The 22,051-nt window shown below is 51.8% G+C and overlaps 1 protein-coding gene across 27 annotated transcripts in view; it reads right to left on the bottom strand.

Moving 5' to 3' along the window:
• PPFIBP2 (PPFIA binding protein 2) overlaps nucleotides 1-22,051 on the bottom strand; it is a 155,987-nt gene that overhangs the window by 128,475 nt on the left and 5,461 nt on the right. Inside the window, exon 1 of one of the 27 annotated variants that reach the window (XM_082476300.1) lies at nucleotides 17,563-18,225. The exons of 24 other annotated variants lie outside the window; for them this stretch is intronic. Coding sequence is in view for 1 of the 3 variants with exons in the window: in XM_082476305.1 (XP_082332431.1) it covers nucleotides 17,563-17,570 (8 nt within the window). In the remaining 2 variants the exon portion in view is untranslated. Of the gene's footprint in view, nucleotides 1-17,562; nucleotides 18,226-22,051 lie in introns of those variants that run through there. 2 more of the 27 variants (XM_082476305.1, XM_082476312.1) reach the window with 2 other exon arrangements.

The raw sequence follows: 22,051 nt of genomic DNA, 5'->3' as shown, positions 1-22,051 counted from the left end.
ATCTTCCCAGACCAGGGCTCGAACCCGTGTCCCCTGCATTGGCAGGCAGATTCTCAACCACTGCGCCACCAGGGAAGCCCCGAGGAATTTATTTTGAAAGACATAAACCCACAAGGACATGGAGAATGTGATAAGAGACCTAAGGGTGATGCTGGGGCGACAGCTATGCAGCAAGCAGAAAAGGGCAGTTGGTCCATGTTGGAGGGCTTCCAAAGGCTCTGGGAGAGATTTCTTTAGTAATATGAAATTAACAGAACACCTGATGCCTCTGAACATCTTAAGAGATTTATACAGTTGGTGAAGAGTTTAATTCCATGATAAGAAAATAGCAAACCAAGCAAATGACAAAAGAACTCTGAGGAAACCAAAAAGTAAAAATAATCTTAGTCCTTGCAATAAAGCACCACAAACGTGTGGATTTAACAGAAATTGCATTGGCAGGATGGGGAGATGGAAAAGTCCTCGTGAGTGGTGGGAACAAGATTGGAGAGAGAGCTGGTTCCTCATCTTCTAGGGTGGGAACTCAGAAGTCACTAGATAATGACAACTGAAAAAAAGTAATAAAGTAGCAAAATAAGCATTTTCCCAGTCCTATGGATAAAAATACTAAAAGAGTTTGAAGTGGCTGCACCTGAGGAAGAGCTATGGTGGTGGGTAGATGGGGAGACGACTACTTTAACAAATCATATACAATTATTTGAGGCTTTAAATTGTGCAGATATATAGTAGTGATAAAAATAAAAACAATCAAAAAGATTAAAAGAGATAAAATGTGTGGTGTGCCTGGCACAGAGTCGAGATTTGATTAACGTGCGCTCCTTTCTCCTCGCAGCTACCGTATTATCGGGCAGGTGTCTGTTAGCTACCTGCTAAGAGTTTATCCAACATTATCTCACTTAATCCCCTCATGCCACTTAGGAATTATTCTCCGCCTTTACAGACGAGCAAACAGATTAAGCAACATGCCTGAGGATGGGCACTGTTCTTCCTCCCTTCCAAATTTCTTCTGAGACAGGAACCCAGTGGAGGGTTTTGAGCACAGGAGGGTCTAACTTACCTTTTCAAAGGATCATTTTGGCTGCTGCTTGGACTGGGGGTGGGGAAGGTGGGGCGGTGCAGCAGTGAACACAAGAAAACCAGGCAAGAGGTAAAGGCAGCTTGGACCACAATGATTATGGTAGATGTTCTAATCCTCAGTATATGTTGAGGGCAAAGCCAGTAAGCTCTACTGATAGATTGGGCGTGGGCATGAGAGAGACGGGTGAAACATGATTACAAGGCTTTTGCCCTGAGCCCCTGGGAGAGCGGGCAGAACTGCAGGAGCAACAGTCGAGGGGTGGTGGGGTGGGGAAGGGAGGGATGGATAAAATCAGTAGGTTGGTTTTGGAAATATTCAGTTTACGATGCCCGGGGACACCTAGAGAGATACGCTGAGTAGGTATTTGGAAATTCAAGTCTGATATTCAGAGAGAAATCTGGGCTGGAGATAATCTGGGAGCCGTTTGCATAAAGGTGGTATTTAAAACAACTGCATGAAGTAAGTTAAGTAGTGTAAGACCAAAAAAAAAAAAAAAAAAAGAGGCCCCAGGACTCTTTGAAACACTCCAACGTGCAGTCAGGGAGGAGAACCAACGAAAGAGGCTGAGGAGGAACAGCCAGGAGAACTGAGACAGGGGTGCCCTAGAAACCAAATGAAGGGTTCAGGGTAGAGGACAAAATCAGGGGTGCCGAGTGCTACCGAGTCAGACCAGAGGCCATCTTCTCTCCAAAGGCTCGCTGGAGGTGATCTCACCTGCTTCATAGCCTCACCTGCCCCTGCCTTACCTCCCCCTCGACTGTAAGAGCCTGACTGGTTGCCCCGCCTCAGGCAGCCTCTTCACTCACCTGCACGATGGGCTCACCTACTCAGTGCTCCTCGAGTCTTGGAGTTTGTCAGAATCACCTGGAGAGCCAATGGAGCGAGAGGCCCAGGCTCATCTAAGGAGAAGAGCGCCAGGTGATTCTGAGGCTGACCGAAGTTGAACCACTGACGGAATGCAAACGCAGCTCCCAATCAGGCGCTCTTCTGCTTGGTCCTGAGTCTCGGGGGCTCACCACCAGCAGGGGCAGAATTATGCTTCTTACCACGCCGACTCAACCTTCTCAGCTGCAACTCTAACTCTCATCATATCCCTTGGCAAACCTCTGCCCCATCCCAACCAAATGTCTTATTATCAGGGGACAGATTCTAGGTGTTAATTGCCTGAACCAGTGGCTTTCCTGCTTTTATGCCTATGCCCGAGGCTTTCCCTGCTAACTTCCCACCTTCTCTTCGAGCCAATTCTTCCAGAAAACCATGTGTATGGTCAGGCCACTCAAGATGGCTGTTCTCTTGTTCTCTGTACATCCCCTGCCCAACCAGTGCCTGCTTTACGCACATCTTATGCACATGACTGACCTTCCTACATACTTGCCCCAGGCCCCAGCTAATGACAGCTTGCCAAAGGGGTGGTGAGGGGCGTGTCCCTCTACTGGTTTCCCTGGTAACTGATGAGCCCATCTGATGTCAATTTCCCCCATAACTGGCAATCTCCCCTTCCCCAAGGATCGAAGCCTGCCACCACGTCCTGCCCGCCGTCTGCTGCACATGGTGGGGTGTTGCTCCAGGACCTGGCTTCAGACATGTGAGCTCCCCCATCCATTAAACCACCGATGTCTCTGCTGTTGACTCTGGGCTATTTCTTTGGTCTTGAAGCTGGGCAAGCACAGGCCTTGTAGGCCTGCAGGATGCAGCCTAACACCATGCTTGACCCTGCTCACCTAAATGTGATCTCCCCATCTCTTTGACCTTGCAGGAAAAGGATGAGAGCAGCTGTGCATAGCCATCTTCTCTGCAAGTCTTCCATGGGTCTGGGCCCCTGAGAGCATCCCCCCTTCTGTAAGCCCCAAAGAAACTTTTAATTACTGATAAAATAAAACAGTGGGAAACTAAAGCCTGGGAGATAGTGGGGGCTTGGAGGAGGAGTAGCGGCAGGTGGCCCATCCCCCTTCCTACAACCCGACACCCCCTCCCTCTCCATGCCCTCACATTCAGTGGGCCCCGATACATGGTCTTCCCCAAACTGCTCCCCATCCCAACTCAGTGATGCCACCAGTCGCCAAGCCAGAAACCTGGGGGTCATCCCTGGCCTTCCCTTCTCTCACCCACATCCAGTTGGTCACCATGTCCAGTAAAGTCTCCTTCCTCACCCCCTCTCCGATCTGTCCCCTCATCTTCACCTGCCCAGCTTCAGGCCACATCATCTCCCATCGGAACGGCTGCAACGGCTTCCTGGCTGCTTTTCCTGCCTGCAGCCTCACCCCCACCTCCTCACCCCCATCCTCTGTACTGCTGCCAGGAGCATGGGTCTATTTCACAAACCTAGCCATAGCACCCCAGTGCTTGTACAAGTTTTCACCTGCTTCCTATCACCCCGGAAACCACCAGAGAGGAAGTTAAGGACCTGAGAGACAGTCAAGAGACAGACAGTCAAGAGCGTGCGCTCTGTAGCCAGGCTTCCGTTTGGACCCATGTTCTTCCCATCACGGGCTATACCCTTGGACAAGTTCCTTAACATCACTGAGCTTCATTTCCCTAGTTGTAAAATGTGGGAGAAAATATACATGTTGTGCGGTTGTGGACATTCCATGAGATAATGCATGTGGAAGTCCTTTGCACGTAACTGGGTGCAAGTTCACAACCACGGCAGTTCTAATTCCATACCTGGCCCCGCCCTGAGCACCAACCATTAGACACAACAGCCAAGTTATTTTTACCGCACTACTTTTACTCTAAGGCTCCCTTAGGATGCAATGTTTTAGGCCACGGCCCCCATCCCACCTGCTCCATTCCCTCTCCTCTTTCAAGGCCCAGTTCCAACATCATGATTCCAGGGGTCCTCTCCTTCCCCCAGACAGAAGTGACTGCCCGGACTCGGTCCCCTTCTCCACGCTCATGACAGACCCCCTCACAGAACTCTCTAGGGCACGGGTCACTACAAGTGTGGGATCCTTTACCTGAGTGGTAGTTCCTCGTGGGCAGGGCCGTGTCTCCGAGCCCAGAGCTGCGCCCAGGACCTGGCACAGAGCAAGGCGTCAGCTCACGTTTGTTGGATGGGGGAGACAGCTGGAGGCTGACCAGGGGCAAAACTCCTCTCCGTCTGTGGACCAGTGAAACAAGTTATCTGCTTCCAAAGTACATCAGGACAGGGACAGGATAGACATTCCCATTCCAGAAGGGAGAAAATGGAAGAAATAAAGGCCACTGGTCTTAACTGGAAGCTGAGAGGCTCCTAGGGGTGGCAGGCAAGTCTGCAAGTCTGCACGGACCCCGAGGCCTGACTGAGGTCCTGTCCAGCCCTGAGGTCTTTGATCCCACGGGGACGGGCCTGACAGTACAGAAAAGCAGCACACCTGGCCTCAGGGCCACGGCAGGGCCTATAGACACCAACACTGTATCAGGACCGAAGGACAAGGCCACGGGCATTAACTTCCCATCAGGACAGAGGAGGCAGACACAGAGACACCCTGTCACTATGAAGGGGAGCCAGAGCAGAGCAGAGGGACCAGGTTGCTGAGAAAGCAGCTGTCAGAGCTGGCGACCGCCTTTCATGAATATCTGAGTCTAATAAAAGAGAAGAGGTGGAGACGATTTCTTTTGTCAATGAATAGAAGCTTAAATAGCCTAAGAAAAACTGCACAGGAGAAAATAAAAGGATGCTACTTAAGGTGAACAAGCACACTTAACTTGTCCCCGTCTAATCGTGGTATCAGTAACTCCTAATAACAAGCATTCGTTTAAAGCTTTTGGCTTCAGAAATGTTTTTCACAAATAAGGCTTCTCATTCCCACCTAAACATCCCAGATCAAGCTGTTCTGATTAGTGAGTCAGTTAAGCTGAGCCCAGTGGGTGCCAAGATAAGTCAGAATCACTGAAGGGCCCTAAGCCTAGGTGCAGGCTGGCGGTGCCGGCTGGCGACAGGGGACAAATGCAATATTTCTTGCTTAGTGTCTTTTTCCCGCTGTACCAGATTAGTGAGCTGCGTGCACTGGGCATTCCCAGCCACTCCCTGTTGGGCGAGTTCCAAAAGATCCCTAAGAGTACTTGTGCTGGAGCCCAGCTCTGCCGAACCCACAGGAAGGAGTCCTTTGGCTTTCTGGCCCTTCCATTTAAAGCCCAGCCCAGCTCCTGTCACACGTCACCGCTCCTGCAGCAGCCTTCTCTGGCACGCCTGAACCCAGATGCTTCCATTTAAGCACTTACCCAAAAAGCACTCACCCTTCTCACCAAACCACAGCCCTTTAAACAGGGCTCCATGATCCCACACAGCTCTTCCACCAACACGTAATAGGGCACTCAGTCCCAAAGCTGAACATTGTTCTGTAAAGCATTCAGTGAGCAGGAGGTGCTGAACCTCGCCTCTAGGCGCCGTGAGCTGGACCCCTCCTGCCTTAGCTGTTCCCCCAGACACAGGAGTGGCATCCTCTTCTTTCTTGAAACGGCAGGCTTCTTCAGAGAAACACCACCCCAAAGACATGAGCATGAGACACCTCGAGCCCAGCCCACAAGGAGGAACACGGGCTCTGGCCGGGAAACCGGTGTGAGAGAGCATGAGGTCGTCACACCCACACCCAGACAGCACAGCTGACCCTCTAGGCTGAAGGAACCAGGAGAGCTGATGTCGAGTTTCTCTCAACGCCCTTGCTTAAGATTTTTAAACATCTGCTTCACCTTCCTGACTGTGCTCACCTCCCATTTTCTGCTCTTGACATTCTGTCCCCAAGCTGGTCTTTTTCCCCAATTCAAGGATTTATCACTGTGGTAAAGAGGTCACAACAATCTCAGTGACCAAGGCCATGGGCCTTAAAATAGACCTGCCTGCCAAGGAATAGTTTGGGCAGATCTCAGAAGACAAAGGATACAGGTGCTCCAACAAGGAGAGGGATGGGGGGGGGAGTGGCTCCAGGCAGGGACCTGTGCCTTTGGGAAGAGTGAGATGGGGAGCCAGGCAGCGTCCGGGGGCACAGCAGCACCAGGCCTCCCACCAGTGTGCCCCTCAAAACTGTGCTGAAGACAAGTACATCCGTGTCTTCACTGCGGTGGGACTCCCTGTAGGCGCCCAGAGAACCTGGGATGGGAGGTTCTTTTCCTTCCTTCTGAGAGTCTCAGAACGAGTTGGTCTGAGGAGCAAACAGAAACGAGAGAGTCCCCTTTGAGGCTGGGATGTGAAGGACCAGGCCGGACGACAAACACCTCGCCCGCTGGAAGATCTAGCTGAGATCTGGTGGCCTGCCCCAGCCCCACAGCTGGCCGGCCACAGTCCATCGAATGACAGCAGCCCCCTCCAGGCCCACGCAGTCTCCACCTGTCTGTGAAAGCCGCCTGCCTGCAAGTTCACAGAGGGTGAACAGACGCGGCAGCCCCTGTAAGAAGCCTTTGCCTTCATTATCTCATTTAATCTTCCTGGTGACACAGTGCCCTGTGAGGGATATAGTACAATTATCAGCCCCATGTACAAAAGAGGCAGCTGAGACACAAAGATATTAAGACAGTGCCGAGGTCCCACGGCCTCTGAAGTGTTCCCAGAGTCCCGCCTGTCTGTCAACTAAGTCTCCGCCTGCTCTCCCTGCCACACTGCCCTGTCCCGCAGATTTGCTCGATGCAGTAAAGAGCTGGGAGACAACGAAGCTGGTTTCCATGTCCAAACCAAAAGAGCTCAAACACCTGGGGCCATGAGACTCTCTGCTAATCGCTGCCCTGCGTATCTTCATGGGGACTCTGCCCGCTGCCCCGCTTCAACTCTGTTAACAAGACAGTATCTTATCTGAAAAAAGATACACAGAACGGAGAACAATTCTCATAAAGATGCATAACCCACAAAAATCAATATATTATTTTTTTTAGATTGGTTTATCTATTTAACAAATACTATTTGCCCCTCTATCATCTGTGAAACCCTGTGGTAGATGCTATGAGGGGAAAAAAAAATGAATTTAAGACTATGTTATTTACCTACCAAGGACCAAAAATCTTTCATCTCTCATCCATGTCGATTAGACTGTGAAGGTTGCATGTAGAATTGGGCCTCTATCTGGGATCCGTGAGCCAAAGCCAACAAACTTTGGCTTTTGCCAACGTAGACTTCAGAAATTCATAAATTAATGGTCTAATTTTAAAGCAGCCATGGTATTCTTTTGTGAGAAGAAAAACATCATTTCCCTGAAATTCCCATCCTCTCTAAAATTAAGTTCGGATGGCAATTAACTGCCAATGTCAGTTCTCCGATGTGACTAGCTCAACAGGCAAGTAACTTGGAAAACATCCCATGGAAGTTAGTTTCAAAGACAGGCTGAGTTTCAAAAATCAACCATTTCCTGAGCATCTTATGGACAACGAGGTTCACCTTGTCATCCATTTGTTCAAGTTGCTGAACATCCAAGGGGAAGCTCTCGGGTGCCTGGCACCACGGAGGCCCTGGGGATTCCCAGGGAGAAAGACACACACACAGGGCAGCAACAAACCAGGAGGTGTGCTCCCAGGAGAGGGAAGCTCGGCAGGCTCAGGGCACAGCAGCAGCAGGAGGAACGAGAGACCAGTGCAGTGTGGGCAATCCTAGAAGGCTTCACAGAGGAAGTGAGATTTCTCCACGTGGGCAGCAGGCACTAATGCAAATGCATTGCAAGAGGAGGAAAGAGCGTATCCCAAGGTATGGGGAAGGGTGGGGTATGCATGTAGCTCTGTGTGGCCAGAGAACAGCAGGGGAAGAGTGGCAGCAAATGAGGCCGGGACCAGCTCGGGAAGGTCCTCTCACAGCATTTCACCCTCTAGAGCTCGGCCTTTATCCGTTAGGCAAGGGGAACCACAGAAGGGAGCTGCCCATTCTTCTCGAGCAATAGCGCAGAAGCAGGCAAGGACCTGAGGGAAGGATCCTTCTCAGAGGAACCTGCAGGGCTCTCTGGGTGCCCCCTCCCCAAGTACAATCAGGCTATGGCAGCCTGTCCCCTCCCCCTCCCCACCTCAGGAGCTCTCCAACACCCTCCCCCACTCCTCTGACTCAGTATCCCCTTTCACCACCCCAACATTCTGGACAGTGAAGATGGAGGTCTTTCTACTCCAGGCCCCGTCAGCAGTCAGCAGGCAGGACCATTCCCTGAAACTCCGCCTACCTCTCTCCTGACACTTCCCCAGCTCGCACCGAACCTGCTCCCCAGCTCACTCTGCCTCCCCGACCCAGGGAGGGGCAGGGCAAGTCAGGACCAGAGAGGCAGAGTCAGCTGGGGAGCAGTGTTTCTTCTGCCTTCCACGCTCGCGGACGCTGAGCAATGCATACAGCTCCATCAGACACTCGTGCACCCAGATCTGTAGCCTCGTACTTCCTTCCTCTCAGACTCCTCGGTAAACGGCCGTGCATCTTTCTTTGATGAGAAACGGAATCCCTCAGTTCCCTTTCTCTCCACCTCAAACCCCCCCTCCGCCCTTTGATCCCCTAACCTATCATCACTGAGGCCGAACCTCTCCATTACTCCCTCTCTAGGCTGAATCCACATCTCCCCCTCTTCTGCTCCTTCCTCTCAGCCCCCACGGACATCAGAGCCTCTGCTACCTTAGAACACGTCCTCTGGCCCGCATCCCCCAGCTACCACTTCATGCTCTTCCTCTGCTTCACTGCCAAAGGGCTCACCTCCCATTCTCTCCGACATCCACCTCCATGAGATTTCCACTTACGTGCCTGATGTGCTCTCTCATCCATCGAGCTACTTCAGTTATCTCCTTGAGAGGCGGCACGTGCAGGGTGAGGTTAAAGCACAAGCTGGAGAACCGGACTGCCTGGGTCAGAATCCCTGCTTCAGACTCTCACCCGCCGTGCACATGTCCTAAGGCAGGACGCTCACCCTCAGTGCCTCCGCTCCCTCATCCATAAGATGAGAATAATTAAAGTACTTCCTCAAGAGAGGCTGTGAAGGTAACGTGAGACCGGCAATCAGTCAGTGTCAGCTGGGATCGCTTTCCTTGGCAAACCCCAGAGACTCTCCTCTTCTGGCATTTGGGACGAAGTGCTCTCTGGGTCCTTCCTTCACTGAATGTCCTATATCTCAGCTCCACTCACTGCCCTGGGGCTGATTCTGGTTTCCTTCTACAGTCTCTCCCTGGATAATCCATACTTCATTTCCATGTTTATGACTCATAACACCAGATTGCTCCTGTAAGCTCCAGACCCAAACACCCAAATACTCATCAGCTTTCTGGCTACGTCTTAGCAGCCCCTGAGATTCAGCATGATCGGAAACTCTCAGCATGGTCCTGCCCTCGCTTGGAAGCTCCTAGGCTCCTGGAACTGTGCACCCTGCACTGCGCTGGGACTCTTCCCCGCCCCCTCCCTCTCCTTCAAACAGCGGCCACATCCCTGTGCATCACTCTGTGCGGGGGCGTGCGTCTCCATCTCAACCTTCCCACTCCAGCTGGCCCAGCCTGGGTTCAGGTGTCCAGAACTAGGTATTGGAAGGGCCTCCTCTCACCTGAACAGTACCCGGCCTCTCCCACAGCAGTCCAAACTCAGGAGTCTGGCATCCAAGGCTAATCACAAATTACCCTGGACATATGACAGTAATAATAACGGCTGTCATTTATTAAGCACTCACTCTGCTTTGAGCCAAGCATTTATACATATCTCATATCTCAACAGTCATGACCATTATTGTCCACATTTTACAGACAAGGAAACTGAAGCTTCGAGAGGTTAAGCTGGTCAAACCACACATCCAGTGAGCAGCAGAGGTGGGATTTGAACCCAGGCAGTCTGACTCCAAGGTCACGTTCTTAACCACTCGGCTGCACTACCTCACCAAGCCTGGTCCCTTCCAACCACATCCTTCTGAGTTCCTGACACTCCAGCCACAGGAGAGCATTCTCATTTTGCCGTGCCCTTTCCATGCTGTCCCCTCAAGCTGAAGGTCCCTTCTCCAGTCTCTGGCCATCAGAACTAATTTTTCAAGGCCCAGATGATTCTCCTTCCTCTGTGACAGCATTCCCACCCCTACCTGTGCAAGAGAACTTCTGCTGAGACCCACAACACATGCTCAAGCCTTCATTTAGTTTCTGTTTCGTGTTGCCACGGGGATAGCCACGGGGAGGACACTGGCGGTCTCTCTTTCCTGGACCTCCTCACGGTGTGGCTGTGGGGGGAAGCTGAGTATGTGATTGGTGGGAATGAGAGAGGGAACTGAGTTGAGTGGCCCAGCCCCATCCTTCCCTCTGTTTCCAGGGCCGCCTCGCCAGAGGGAAGAGGCCTGCCCCGTGAGGAAGCCTGCAGCCAGCTGGGTCCCAGACAGAGGTGGGTCTGTGGACCCAGCAAAGGGATCCACTGGGACTCCTATTAGCCACATTCTCTAAACACCTTTATTAGCCCTGGAGCTGATATCTTGGTCTCCACTTGTCTGACTCCTGGTCTTATTTTTCAATTGGTGCCAAACTCAGAGGGCATTTAAGTGGTACACTTACCACACACACCCCCGCCCTGCCTACCTGGGTCACCCTCTGTGAAGAATGACTGGTCAGAGTTGGCCTGTGTGGCACCCTGGCGACTGATACTACGTCTCCGGGGGGATGAGTAGTGACCACTAACAAGGATGCCCCAGAGCAGCCTGGGGTGACCCCCCACCATCCACATGGTGCTCTCTGTCTGGGAGCCTGGCTCCCCAGCCACCTGCAGATGACCCTGTAATTCACTTTCCCAGGTAGGGTCATGCCAGGAAGGCAGTCTGGAAGGGCAGGCATTTGTTGTAGCCACTGGATGTCACCTGCCAAAGCAAATGAGTCCACTGGTGTCTGGTTTATAGCCCAGCCTTGTCAGTCTGGTCAGCGTGGGTCAGACCCCAGGCCACAAGCAGCCTCCGATGAACGGATGATGAGGGAGTCTGACCCAGCAGACTGGCCTCCCACGCCATCCTCACCTCTATCCTCTCCCCTATCCACACCCACCTGCCCCCGTGGCAGACAGAACCCTACCCCACTGACAGGAGCCTCTGGCAGTGTGTTTCCTCAGCCCCAGAACACACCCTTCAAAGTCAGCTACCCTCACTGTCTCTGTCACAGCAGAGAACAGGCACGCATGTGCACACAAATTTAGCCCCAGGGAGGAACAAATGGACATCAAGTCATTTTACCACCTCGACCTGATGGTAGACAGATTCAGAGAAATGCTTCCAATGCAACCTCAGCTAGAATACTTCCCAAGCTTCATCTCAAAAACCACCTCCTAGGGGGGCTTCCATTGTGGCGCCTTGGTTGAGAATCTGCCTGCCAACGCAGGGGACGTGGGTTCGAGCCCTGGTCTGGGAAGATCCCACATGCCGCGGAGCAACTAAGCCTGTGAGCCACAACTACTGAGCCTGCGCGTCTGGAGCCTGTGCTCCGCAATAAGAGAGGCCGCGACAGCGAGTGGCTCCCGCTAGCCACAACTAGAGAAAGCCCTCGCACAGAAACGAAGACCCAACACAGCCAAAAATAAATAAATAAATTAATTAATTAAAAAAAACCAAAAAAACAAAAAACCACCTCCTAAAAAAACAGAACCAGCGAGGGGTTATTGTTGAAGCTGGGTGACGGATAAGGAGATTCATTAAACTATTCCTTCTACTTTTTTGTATGTTTGAATTTTTTTTTAATAACAAAAGTTTTTTTTTTTTAAATCCACCACTTAGGGATCTGGGCTTTTGCAGAGGGCAATACCAGATTCTACCTTCCCTTGCTGAGGACCACCAGAACTGAGATTTGAACCTAAGTTCCTGGCAACTCAGACGGTGCTCTTTCTGCAGTGCCATTCGGACTCCCTGAAGGTCCTAACATCTGACCAAACTCTCATCCCACCACCATCGAGACCCTCACCATCTCTCACCTGGATTTCCAGAGCTGCCTCTCCTAGACTTCCTACTTCTAGCTGACTCTTCTTCAACCCTTCTTTCCCAGAGAAGGCAGGGTATGTTTCATGAAGCTCCTGACATTACTCCTCTGCTCTCAGACCCTCCGTGGTTCCGCACTGTTTCGGGAACGAAGCTGCATTCTGTAGCTCAGCCATCCAAGTCCTCCAAAAAGATTCACTTCCCAGTTGCACTTCTCACCGTGCTCTAGGTCAAGCCACTTCCTACTCTCTAAATACAGAAAACTTTTCCTGTTTTCTCTGTTTGGGATGCTTTTCTCCATCTATACTTTCAAACCTCACCCATTCTAAGAACTCATCCAAATGCACCAACCCAAGGAAGCCTTTCCTGACGCCGCTACCCCCAGGGCCCGAAGGTGCTGGTCGCCTCCACTCTGCTCCTGCCACACTTGCACTCACGTTTATCATCTCCTTTCCAGCTCTGTTTATATGATTCCTCAATACGTCTGTCTCCCCTTCCAAATTAAGATGCTTGAGAGCAAGGAGGATGTGCTATTCACTTGTCCATCCTCAGAGAACGGCAACCAGTATCCACTTTCTCACTTTCTCCATACCTGAGGGCCCCTCTCTTTGTGGTCTTATACTCAGAGGTGAAGGCAGCTCTGCCATAAGGAGAACTTGACCGTGCTTGGGCCTGGCACGAGCTAACTGATGAATGCAATTATATTCCCAAAGCATCAATGGGAGAAGATGTAACTTCCCCTAATGGATGATAAAACCAGGCATTTCTCCTCATTCTATTATTTTAGAATGCTAAGCAACAAGGAAAAAAAACCAGATCTGAATTGGCAAGTTTTCTCTATCATCTAGAGTGTTCGGGGGCCTCAGGCATAACTTTAGCCTGCAGCTACCTCCTACGAGCCTCCCAAGCTGCCTGGGGAGGAGCGCAGGCCCCAGCACTGTGGCAGGCCCCTGGTAAATACTAACTGAATTAATCAACATTTATTCTGTATTTTGAACCTTCATTTCAACAAGTGTTAAACAGTTTAATTTTGAGTCAATGCAATAGCTTTCCTTCTGCACTAAAAAAAAAAAAAAAAAAAAAAATAAGTTTAAATTATTAGGAGACCAAAGAATTTCCTTAAAGATGGGCAACAGCCCGGCTCCTGCCTCTGTCAGAGGAGAAGGGGGCTCCCTCTGCAGGCCTGGCTGGAGGGTATTAGTGGAAGATTAGCAGCTCTGTCTTCACCGGAGGGCTGAGGGCCACGTGGAAGCCAGGTGAAGACACCAGGCAGAACCCACTGCTGCCAGAGAGCCCAGACTACAGGGAATAGGGCTTTCTGGGCTGAGCCTTTGGACAAAGCCAATCAAACTTCCTCCACTGGCTGGGCTGAGTCTACCTGCCTCTCCTGGTTCCCTTGGCAGGACCAGCAGTGAATGCCTCTCCACCCCTCATCATGACACCGAGCCTTGTTCACTGAGGCTTTTGGAAACATCCTGTTATGGGCTGAATTGTATCCCCCTGTCCCAAATTCAGATGTTGAAGTCCTAACCCCCAGTACCTCAGAATGTGCCTATATTTAGAAATAAGATCTTTAAAGACGTAATTAAGTTAAAAATGACATCATTAGGGTGAGCCTTAATCCAATATGACTGGTATCCTTATAAAGACACAGACAGGTACAGAGGGAAGACCTCGTGAAGACACAGGGGGGAGATGACCGTCCACAGTCAAAGAGAGGGGCCTCCGAAGAAACCAACCTTGCCGACTCCTTGATCTTGGACTTCTAGCCTCCAGAATCGTGAGAAGATAAATTTCTCTTGCTTAATCCATCTAGTCTGTGGTATTTTTGTTATGGCAGCCCTAGCAAACTGACACATGCCCCCATCTGATCTTGGATACACGCTGGACAAACCTACGGGAAGAAGGCAGCCTCCTCTCCAGGGATGTGGGTCTCTGTTCTCATCCACTGGTGTTCCTCTTCCCTCTCAGTCTAAGGGAGATGGCTTTGCATCTCCAGACCTTAAACAACATCCAGGTAAGGACAGTTCCCAACAGTCCTTTATCTATCTTCTTTGTAAGTCAGCTCCGAGTCAAGTCATGCCTGGGGACCATGACCATTTAGTGAGACCAGATGTTGGTATGTTGTAAGGAGGAAACCTGAAGACCCCGCAGCCTGACCAGCTGTCAAGCTGCATTCAAGGAGCCCTGGGCCCAGCCCTCTTCTCTTCAAGGCAATTCAACAATCCAGCATATGATGGGGGGAGGGAGGGGGCAAAGCCGGTCCCCTAACCTCAGCTCACCAGTCACAAGACACTTGCCACTCAGATCACTTCCCTCCCCAAAGAGTACTTAGGCCACAGAGTGGCCCAGGGACTTTCTTAAGAAAAGTGATCCAGGAATCCCCCATCTGCACACATACTCACAGACCACAGACAAGCCGGCTGGGGACTGCACTGCAAGAGGTCTCCCCTCCCTGGGGATCCATGAGGTCTGGCTCCCGGAAGCCTGTCAGTCTCACCCCAGAGGAGTGGGAGCAACTGCAACAGCTCCTGGAGGCCTCTCTCGCATCTTTCTCACCTCGTCTTTTCCACAAAGCAGGGCCATTATTTTCCCATGGGAGACACCCGAACAGTTCCTTAGTCTCAAAGTGAAAGGTGTAGAAGCCTGTGTGATGCGAAAGGGCCACAGAAGGGGAAGGCAGTACCTACACCACAGGCCCACAGCCCAGCCCAATCTGGACCCCTGAGTCTTTGCAGCTCCTTCCTCATTCCCCTGAAGAAGGAGACAGAGCAAGATACAACAGAGAGAGTCCAGGCTTGGGAGTCAGACTGACTTGGGTTTAAATCCTGACTCTACTGCTTAGAGCTGGGTTAGTTTCTGACCTTGGGTAACGCAGATTAACCTCTCAGGTTACTGTGTAATGAAGATATTACCACCTGCCTCACACAGGGCTGGTCAGAGGGTTAGGGGGGCAGAGTCAACCACCCAGCTCAGTGCCTGGCCCTTCTCAGAGACCGTGTCCCCACTGCACTATTCCAGAAGATGGAGTTAGCCAAGACCTCTTAGCAGGGCCTAAATGTTGGGATCAGGAAAAAAATATGCAACGCTGACTCCCTTTGAGAAATTGCCAAATCTCTTGAGGCCAGCCTGCAATTAGGGGAACCCTAGGGTACAACGCAGCACACTTGCTCTGTGCTTTCTGTGTCTCTCTAGCAGGGCCTTCCAGAATGGTAAGGTAATTGATGGCATGCGTGCTCTTACAGCCCCTTTGTGCCTTGCTCAGTCATTCTGCCAGTGCCACCAGGCACCCAGCTTAAGGACAGTAAGCAGGCAGGGTTTATGATGTTCACGGGCCATCTGAAGGCAGGTACCTGGCAGAGAAGTCACAGCTGCGGAGATGGATTTGGGGACCCCAAACATAGAGGCTAAAGCTGAAGTTGGGCTCCAGGGCTTGGGAGGACCAAGAGCCAAACTCTGACCACATCTGTGGAGCAGGAGGGCCCAGGCCCTAGGCACTGGCGTCGGGAGAACCCTTAGTAACTCAGAGGTGGCCTTGAGAGAAGACGGCCGAGTGGTACCGGTGTCCCACAGAGGCCCACAATTGCTCCCAGTGGACATCTCACTCTCAGACACCTAGAACCAAACAGGCAAGCACCCCCAAGTCACTCAGGAATAGGTTCCACACAGGGTGTGTGACAGTGACGCAACAAGATGCGTGTCTCACGCGCCCTGCAGGATCCCTCTCAAAACTGCCATCCCTCACTCGACTGTCACCAGGTTTATTTAAAATTCTCTTTCAGGAGTTCCCTGGTGGCCTAGTGGTTAGGATTCTGGGCTCTCACTGATGTGGCCCGGGTTCAAACCCTGGTTGGGGAATTGAGATCCTGCAAGCTGCACGGTGGGGCAAAAAAAATAAAAAATAAAATTTTCTGTCAAATGTAAGTAATCATGACATGTGAAGACCGAATTTGTGACCCTGGAGTAGCCCTTTACGTTTTCAAAGCTGGGACACGGGGGTACAGCTCTGTCCCCCAAGTGCCCTGTAACACGAGATCCCAAGACACTGCAGCCCAGATACGCCCTCCTCAGCACCCCGGCCTCCCTAGGTGGTCTTCTCGGGGCTTCCTCCTTAGCCTGAGGGAGACCTTCCCATCAGGAAACCTGAAAGACCCTAGGTCCACCCTGAGGACAAAAGCCAGGTGTGGCTGGCAGAGCTGGGTCTGGGTTCCGAGCTCCAGGAGGCAGGCCGAGCTGGACAGAGGGAGTGGCCCTGTGCAGACCTGATCAGCAATGAGGACCGGCTGGCTCCACAGGACACAGGATAAGAAAGTACCCCAGCTTTGGCAGGCAGCCACCAGCAGCACCCACCTGCTCAGACCCTGAACATGACACCATGGAAACAATGCTCTCCCTTCACGCAGGCTCTCAGCGCCCACTCCACGCCCCTGCACGGACAGGCTCCCAGAAAACACTTCCAGAAAGGTCAGCCCCTCCTCTCCACCCCGACAGCTCCACCGGGGTTACGGCCCAGGTTTCTCTCTCATCCTCACCCCCACCCTCCCAACCCACCATCTTGCTTAACATCCCTCGACGGCTGACACCCTGGGGGCCCCAACAGGTGGGATGTAAGGAACTTGTTACTAATGATAAAGTAGCTAAAGTCAGAAATCTTTTGGGACTTCCCTGGTGGCGCAGTGGTTAAGAATCCGCCTGCCAATGCAGGCAGGGGACACGGGTTCGAGCCCTAGTCCGGGAAGATCCCACATGCCGCGGAGCAACTAAGCCCGTGTACCACAGCTACTGAGTCCACCTGCCACAATTACTGGAGCCCGCGCACCTAGAGCCCGTGCTCCGCAATGAGTAGCCCGCGCACCGCAATGAAGAGTAGCCCCCGTTCACCGCAACTAGAGAAAGCCCGTGCACAGCAACGAAGACCCAACACAGCCAAAAATAAATAAATAAAACTTTTTTTAAAAAGGAATTTTTTTGTATAAATTAGAGAAGATTCTGGGTTACCTTGCCCCATTCTAATATACTTTGAGTGGGAGGGAAAATAGAGGAATTCGCCCAGGAAATCAGCAATTGCCTATAGCGCTCAGGAAACATCAGTTTCTGTGACACCATGAACAACTGTGCAACTTCCTACTATTTTTTAGAGATTTACTTTACAAATACGTGTGTGTGCACGCGTGTATATATCGCACTGGGGCCAGGTGTGCATCATGGCAACCTGGCCACGACCAAGTGCTTCTCACAGCCTGATGTCGTCTGACCATCTTCCTGCCTCAACACGAAGAGCTGATCTTCATGGTAAACTGAAGACTGAATCATCTGGACTCTCAAGGTGGCGGCAAGATAGAGTGGAAGAGACATGGGTTTGGGGATCAGATAGATGGGGCATCAATTTTATTTCAACCACTCGCCAGCTAGGGAACCTTGGGAAAGTCACTTATCCTGAGTCAGTTTCCTCCTCCGCTAAAGCCCTGACAGGCTCCTGTGAGATGTAAGTGAGCACCGACGAGTCTGTGCTCAGTGCCTGATGCATGGTGCGCGCTTAATGAATGATGATTTCCAGTCCCTGGTTCCCTGTCTAGCCTCCCTTCCTCCTCCAGCTCTAGCCAAACCAAACCACTGGCTGTTTGCCACCCGTGCCCCTTAACTTACCGTCCCATGCCTTTCTTTGTACATTGCTGTCCCCTCTGCTAGAAGTGCCCTCCTTCACCCGCATAGAACGGGGTGTCTCTGGTCCATCTTTCCTTCAAGACACATCTCAAATGCCCCCTCCTCCTCCTTTCTCTGAACGTTCACTGTGTTTTCTCTGCAGTTATTACTGCCTATTTTGAATGAGGGGTACATTCCTTAAATTCCATCCAGGCAGGGGACATGTCTTGTGTTCCCACCATAATGGTTCTTGGCACGGAGGATGGTTAAAAAAAAAAAAAAATTAAAAAAATAATGGCGACTGAAATAATAAATGAGGTCACAAGTCTATTGACTCCAGAATACTTAGGAATTATGCCCCACCTCTGCTGCTAAAAGAGTTTCCTAGATCCAGTGGGCCAATTCTCATTTGGGGGCTTCCCTGGCCTCCCTCCTACCAGCCTTGGCGGGCTCCCCTCCCTGCCACCCCAGCCAGGATTGTGTGCCCGTCAGGCATCCACGTTGCTTAACCGCAGCACTCTCCATCCTCCCACCACTCACCCCACCCAAAACCTCAGCTTACTTGAATAAGGCCCTGCTGCCCACAGCCCTTCCCTGTCCCCTCTCGGGGCTGGAAGCTTGTTCTGTGACCCAGGCTGCAGACAGTCGGTCAGAATTCCCAGTGTCGTGCCCACCGCTCTCCTGGATCGCTCCCTCCTACACCCGCTATTACCTCTTGGATGTTGTGAGCTCATTGTCTCAGACCGCACGGCCCTGGTCCTGCAGGTACCAGGACTCTGTGTTCTCGAAATCTTCAAGGAAGGGCCCATGAGTCCATAAGAGCCTTCATGCCCCCGCCAGGTGGTCAGGCCAAGGTAGGCATCAGCAGAGAATACACACAGTACAATCGCTTTGGGATCATGACCTCAAAGCTCCAGCCCACAAAGGCACTTCCTCAGAGTCTCTCCTCTCTCCCAACACCTGCACTGGGTGGGACTTTGGCCTAGGACCTGAGATAGAGAAGCTTCTGCACAGCTTCATGGCCGCCCTTCCCCAGCTTTCCACCTTCATTCCCCCCTACATTTGCTGCAAGTCACCTCTCTGCTGAGAAGCCAACAATCATCCCCCCAAATCCTACAGTACTTTTAGTGAGACCCACACCCTTTTGGCAAAGTCTGCTTCCTCAGTTATTTCACAAATTCCTCTCTAGTCAGTACTGCCTGGACAGTACCCTCTTCAGGTAGACTCCAGTAACACGCTCTAACACAGCCACCCGGCCCTAGAGGGAAGCTTGAGTTATTTGGAATTTCTTACATCATGCCAAACTGAAATCTGCCTCTTCTTTAATCCTCTGTACCGTTCCCACCAAGGGCCCTCAACCCTGCCCTCTGAGCAAGGCACAACATGGCAGCTCCCTTGCCCACCTAAAAATCACAGTTCCAACCCTGTGTCTTCCTGTCTGCCCCAGGACCTTCCGGAGCTTACAGGACAGGGACTCCAGCTTCGATGCAGTCACGGGCCCTCCTCCACCTGCTCCCAAAGTGTGGTGCCCAGGGTACCACGTCCAGGTGTGGCCAGTCTTGGCCACTGCAGGGAAAAGTGGGATGACCCCTCTTCCCATCAAGGTCGAAAGTCCGGACTTCTATTAATGCAGCCAGGCTAAGCCAAGTTCTGTGGGCTTTTCCACATGGCCGGGTAGAAAACTGATGAATTGATTTTTGGAGCCTAAGGGCAGGACTTTGACCTTACCCCACCATGTCCCATGGAGCTGGTGTGGGCTCGGAGCTCTCTGTTTGTTGTCCTTGCCCTGTACATCGGTGACGGGCCATCTGAAATCAGCCTGTTCCCTCACCCTGCCATGGACTTCTGCCTCCTGGACCTCCTGCTCACCTCCACCACGGGGGTCACACCTGGAGCCCCAGACAATACTACTTCCCCCCTGAAATTTCAGAATAAGCCCTCTGGTTGGTGTAAATCACTCCTCTTGACAAACTATATTTGCCAGGCTTTCTGAGAAGAGGATGAGAATAATACCACTTACTACTTACGACGCCCAAGCACTGCAGCCAACATTTTATACGCATCGTCATCTCGTTTAATCTTTACAACAAGCAGGTGAGATCGGCCTAGTACTGTTCCCATTCGACAGGCGAGGAACTTCAAGCTCAGAGAAGGAGAGACTGGCTCGAAGGAGAAACAGCAAGTCTGAGGAGAGCCAGGACTTAAATGAAAGAGGGAGCTGGCAGGGCCCTCGGAGATGAGGGAGTCCCAGTCCCCACGGTAGAGGACACACACCGCCTGCCATGCTGGAGTCAGGGGGTGAGTGAGGAGTCAGCGCCCTTTTCTCCAGCAGGACAACACCCCTGCCAGAGGCTTCGTGCAGCTCCGGTGAGCCGCGCAGCGAAAACCTAGCCGGACACGCAGGGCAGGGCGGTGGTGCTTGTTGTTACCGGGACGGCAGCGTTGCGTCGAAGAACCAGATGTCTTGGCTGCTTGCAGGAAGAGCTTATGTAATGAAACTTTCTCATGACAGCAGTCGAGGGCAGGTGTCAGAGCCAAGAACTATTCCTTTGCTTTGGTAAAATGTCGAAATAGAAGAATCCTCCTTTCTCACCCAAATTCCAGTTCTAACTTCTCCCCTCGCCCTACTCTAATCCCCTCTCCCCCATCGCCTTCCCCCCCCCCCCACCGTTGCTTACTGAATTTAGAGTTTGATGCCACACATCCCAGTACGCCCGAGGCAGTCCTGTCTCCCAGGGTCCCATCCAGCTCAGCATCTGCCTCCTCCTCTCACTCTCAGAAGTGGCCCAGTTAGGACAAGAAATTAAAGTGAATACTCTGGAACCTTAAAAAAAAATCATTTTCCTTCTCTGGTACCTGTTTGCCTCCCATAAATGGGAATAACACTACCTGCCTCATGAGACAAGCCCTTTGTAAAACCCACCAAAGCCAGAAGTTCCTCTCCGTCCTTCCTCTGGAGGCAGCTTTCTGGGGCCAGTCAACATACACCTCTGTTTCATCCATAAAGCAGTCCAGGGTCAAGCCAGCCGTACATGTGAAAACCTCTTTGATTCAGGGGAACAGAGCCTTGTGTTGTGGGAAGGAAACAGTCACCCCTAAAGAGAGGAATTGTTATGTGTGCATGCAAGGAACAAAAGTAACCCATATTTGGTCTTCCTAACCTGAACTGTGGCTCTGCCCTTCTCTGTTCCCTTAGTCCCTACAGCAGATCCCTTGGCCTCTACACAACTCTCTCACACACACACACACACACACACACACACACACACACACACACACATGCACAAACACACATATTGTCAACCCAAGGAGTTCCTTCTGGTGGGCTCTCTGGGCCTTTTGGCCAGAAGCAGGTTGGAAAAGTTTGCTAAGAAGACCTCTTGGGACACCCCAGTGCAGTCACGGGAGTGGCCCTCTCGGTCAGAGTGGTCCCTGCCCAGCCGAGAGGCCCAGCCACATCTGAGCGGGCCATTCCAACCATGCACACAGGTCACTGTGGGTTTATCTCTTTACCTGGGACTCAGGGCAGGGGTCTGACTATGCCCACCAAACACGCCCAGCCACCAGCAGGCGTTGGCTGTCCCTGAGCAGGCAGGGCAACCCTGGGATTTGGGTCGCCTCCTTCCCTATGCCTGCCCTCATTCCAGGAAGAAACAGATGTACCCAGAGCACAGCTCCTGTAGGCACAGGACTTGTAGGTAGGGGAGCGACCGTGATAGGATCAGTTCCCCACAGCCTCTTCCTGGAGGTTTGTTAGTAGGCCCACCACCCACTTACTTCTGCATAAGTCATTCCTGACACATGTACAACTCAAATATCCTGTCTGCAACCTACAGCTATCCGTGATATTTTACCATGGCTAAGCAGGCTCGCGCACACACTTTGGTCTTAGTAAAGCGCACATGTGCACACACACACACTCACACACACACACACACACTCAAAACAAGATGAGGTAGAAACTTGCCAGACCCAGCTACATAACTCAAAAAGAACCAAGAGGCTCGGGAATTCCCTGGCGGTCCAGTGGTTAGGACTCCACGCTTCCACTGCAGGGGGCATGGGTTTGATCCCTGGTCGGGGAGCTAAGATCCCGCAAACCGCTGCGCGGTGAGGCCAAAAAAAAAAAAAAAGAACCAAGAGGCTTAACAAGTTTGACTGAAAGTTGAATCCCAGCATTTCTTGTGTCTGTTTTTATTTGGCAGTTATCATATGCCAGGCAATAATCTAAAGGTTTCACATGCATTAACCCAGCTCTGCCTTAGCAAAACAAGGTAATCACTGTGCCGTGGCAAAGGCAGGACTCATCCTGGGAGGCTGGGGAGCCTGGCCAGGCAGAGAGGTGTGGAAGGGAAAGGTAAGGAGGGGAGGAAACCCAGCCTCAGGGCCACTGAGTCTCTTGGCAGCAGTGCAGACTCTAGACAAGGTCCTCTCTCCTTATCAGACAGCTGTGGCCCTCACTCAACCATCTAAATCCCTGACACTGGCCTTA

This window comes from Balaenoptera physalus (genome assembly GCF_965194825.1).
Source record: "Balaenoptera physalus genome assembly, chromosome: 10".
Lineage (NCBI taxonomy): Eukaryota > Metazoa > Chordata > Mammalia > Artiodactyla > Balaenopteridae > Balaenoptera > Balaenoptera physalus.
Note: the sequence above shows the minus strand (reverse complement) of the source record. Positions and strands in the feature narration are given on the sequence as shown.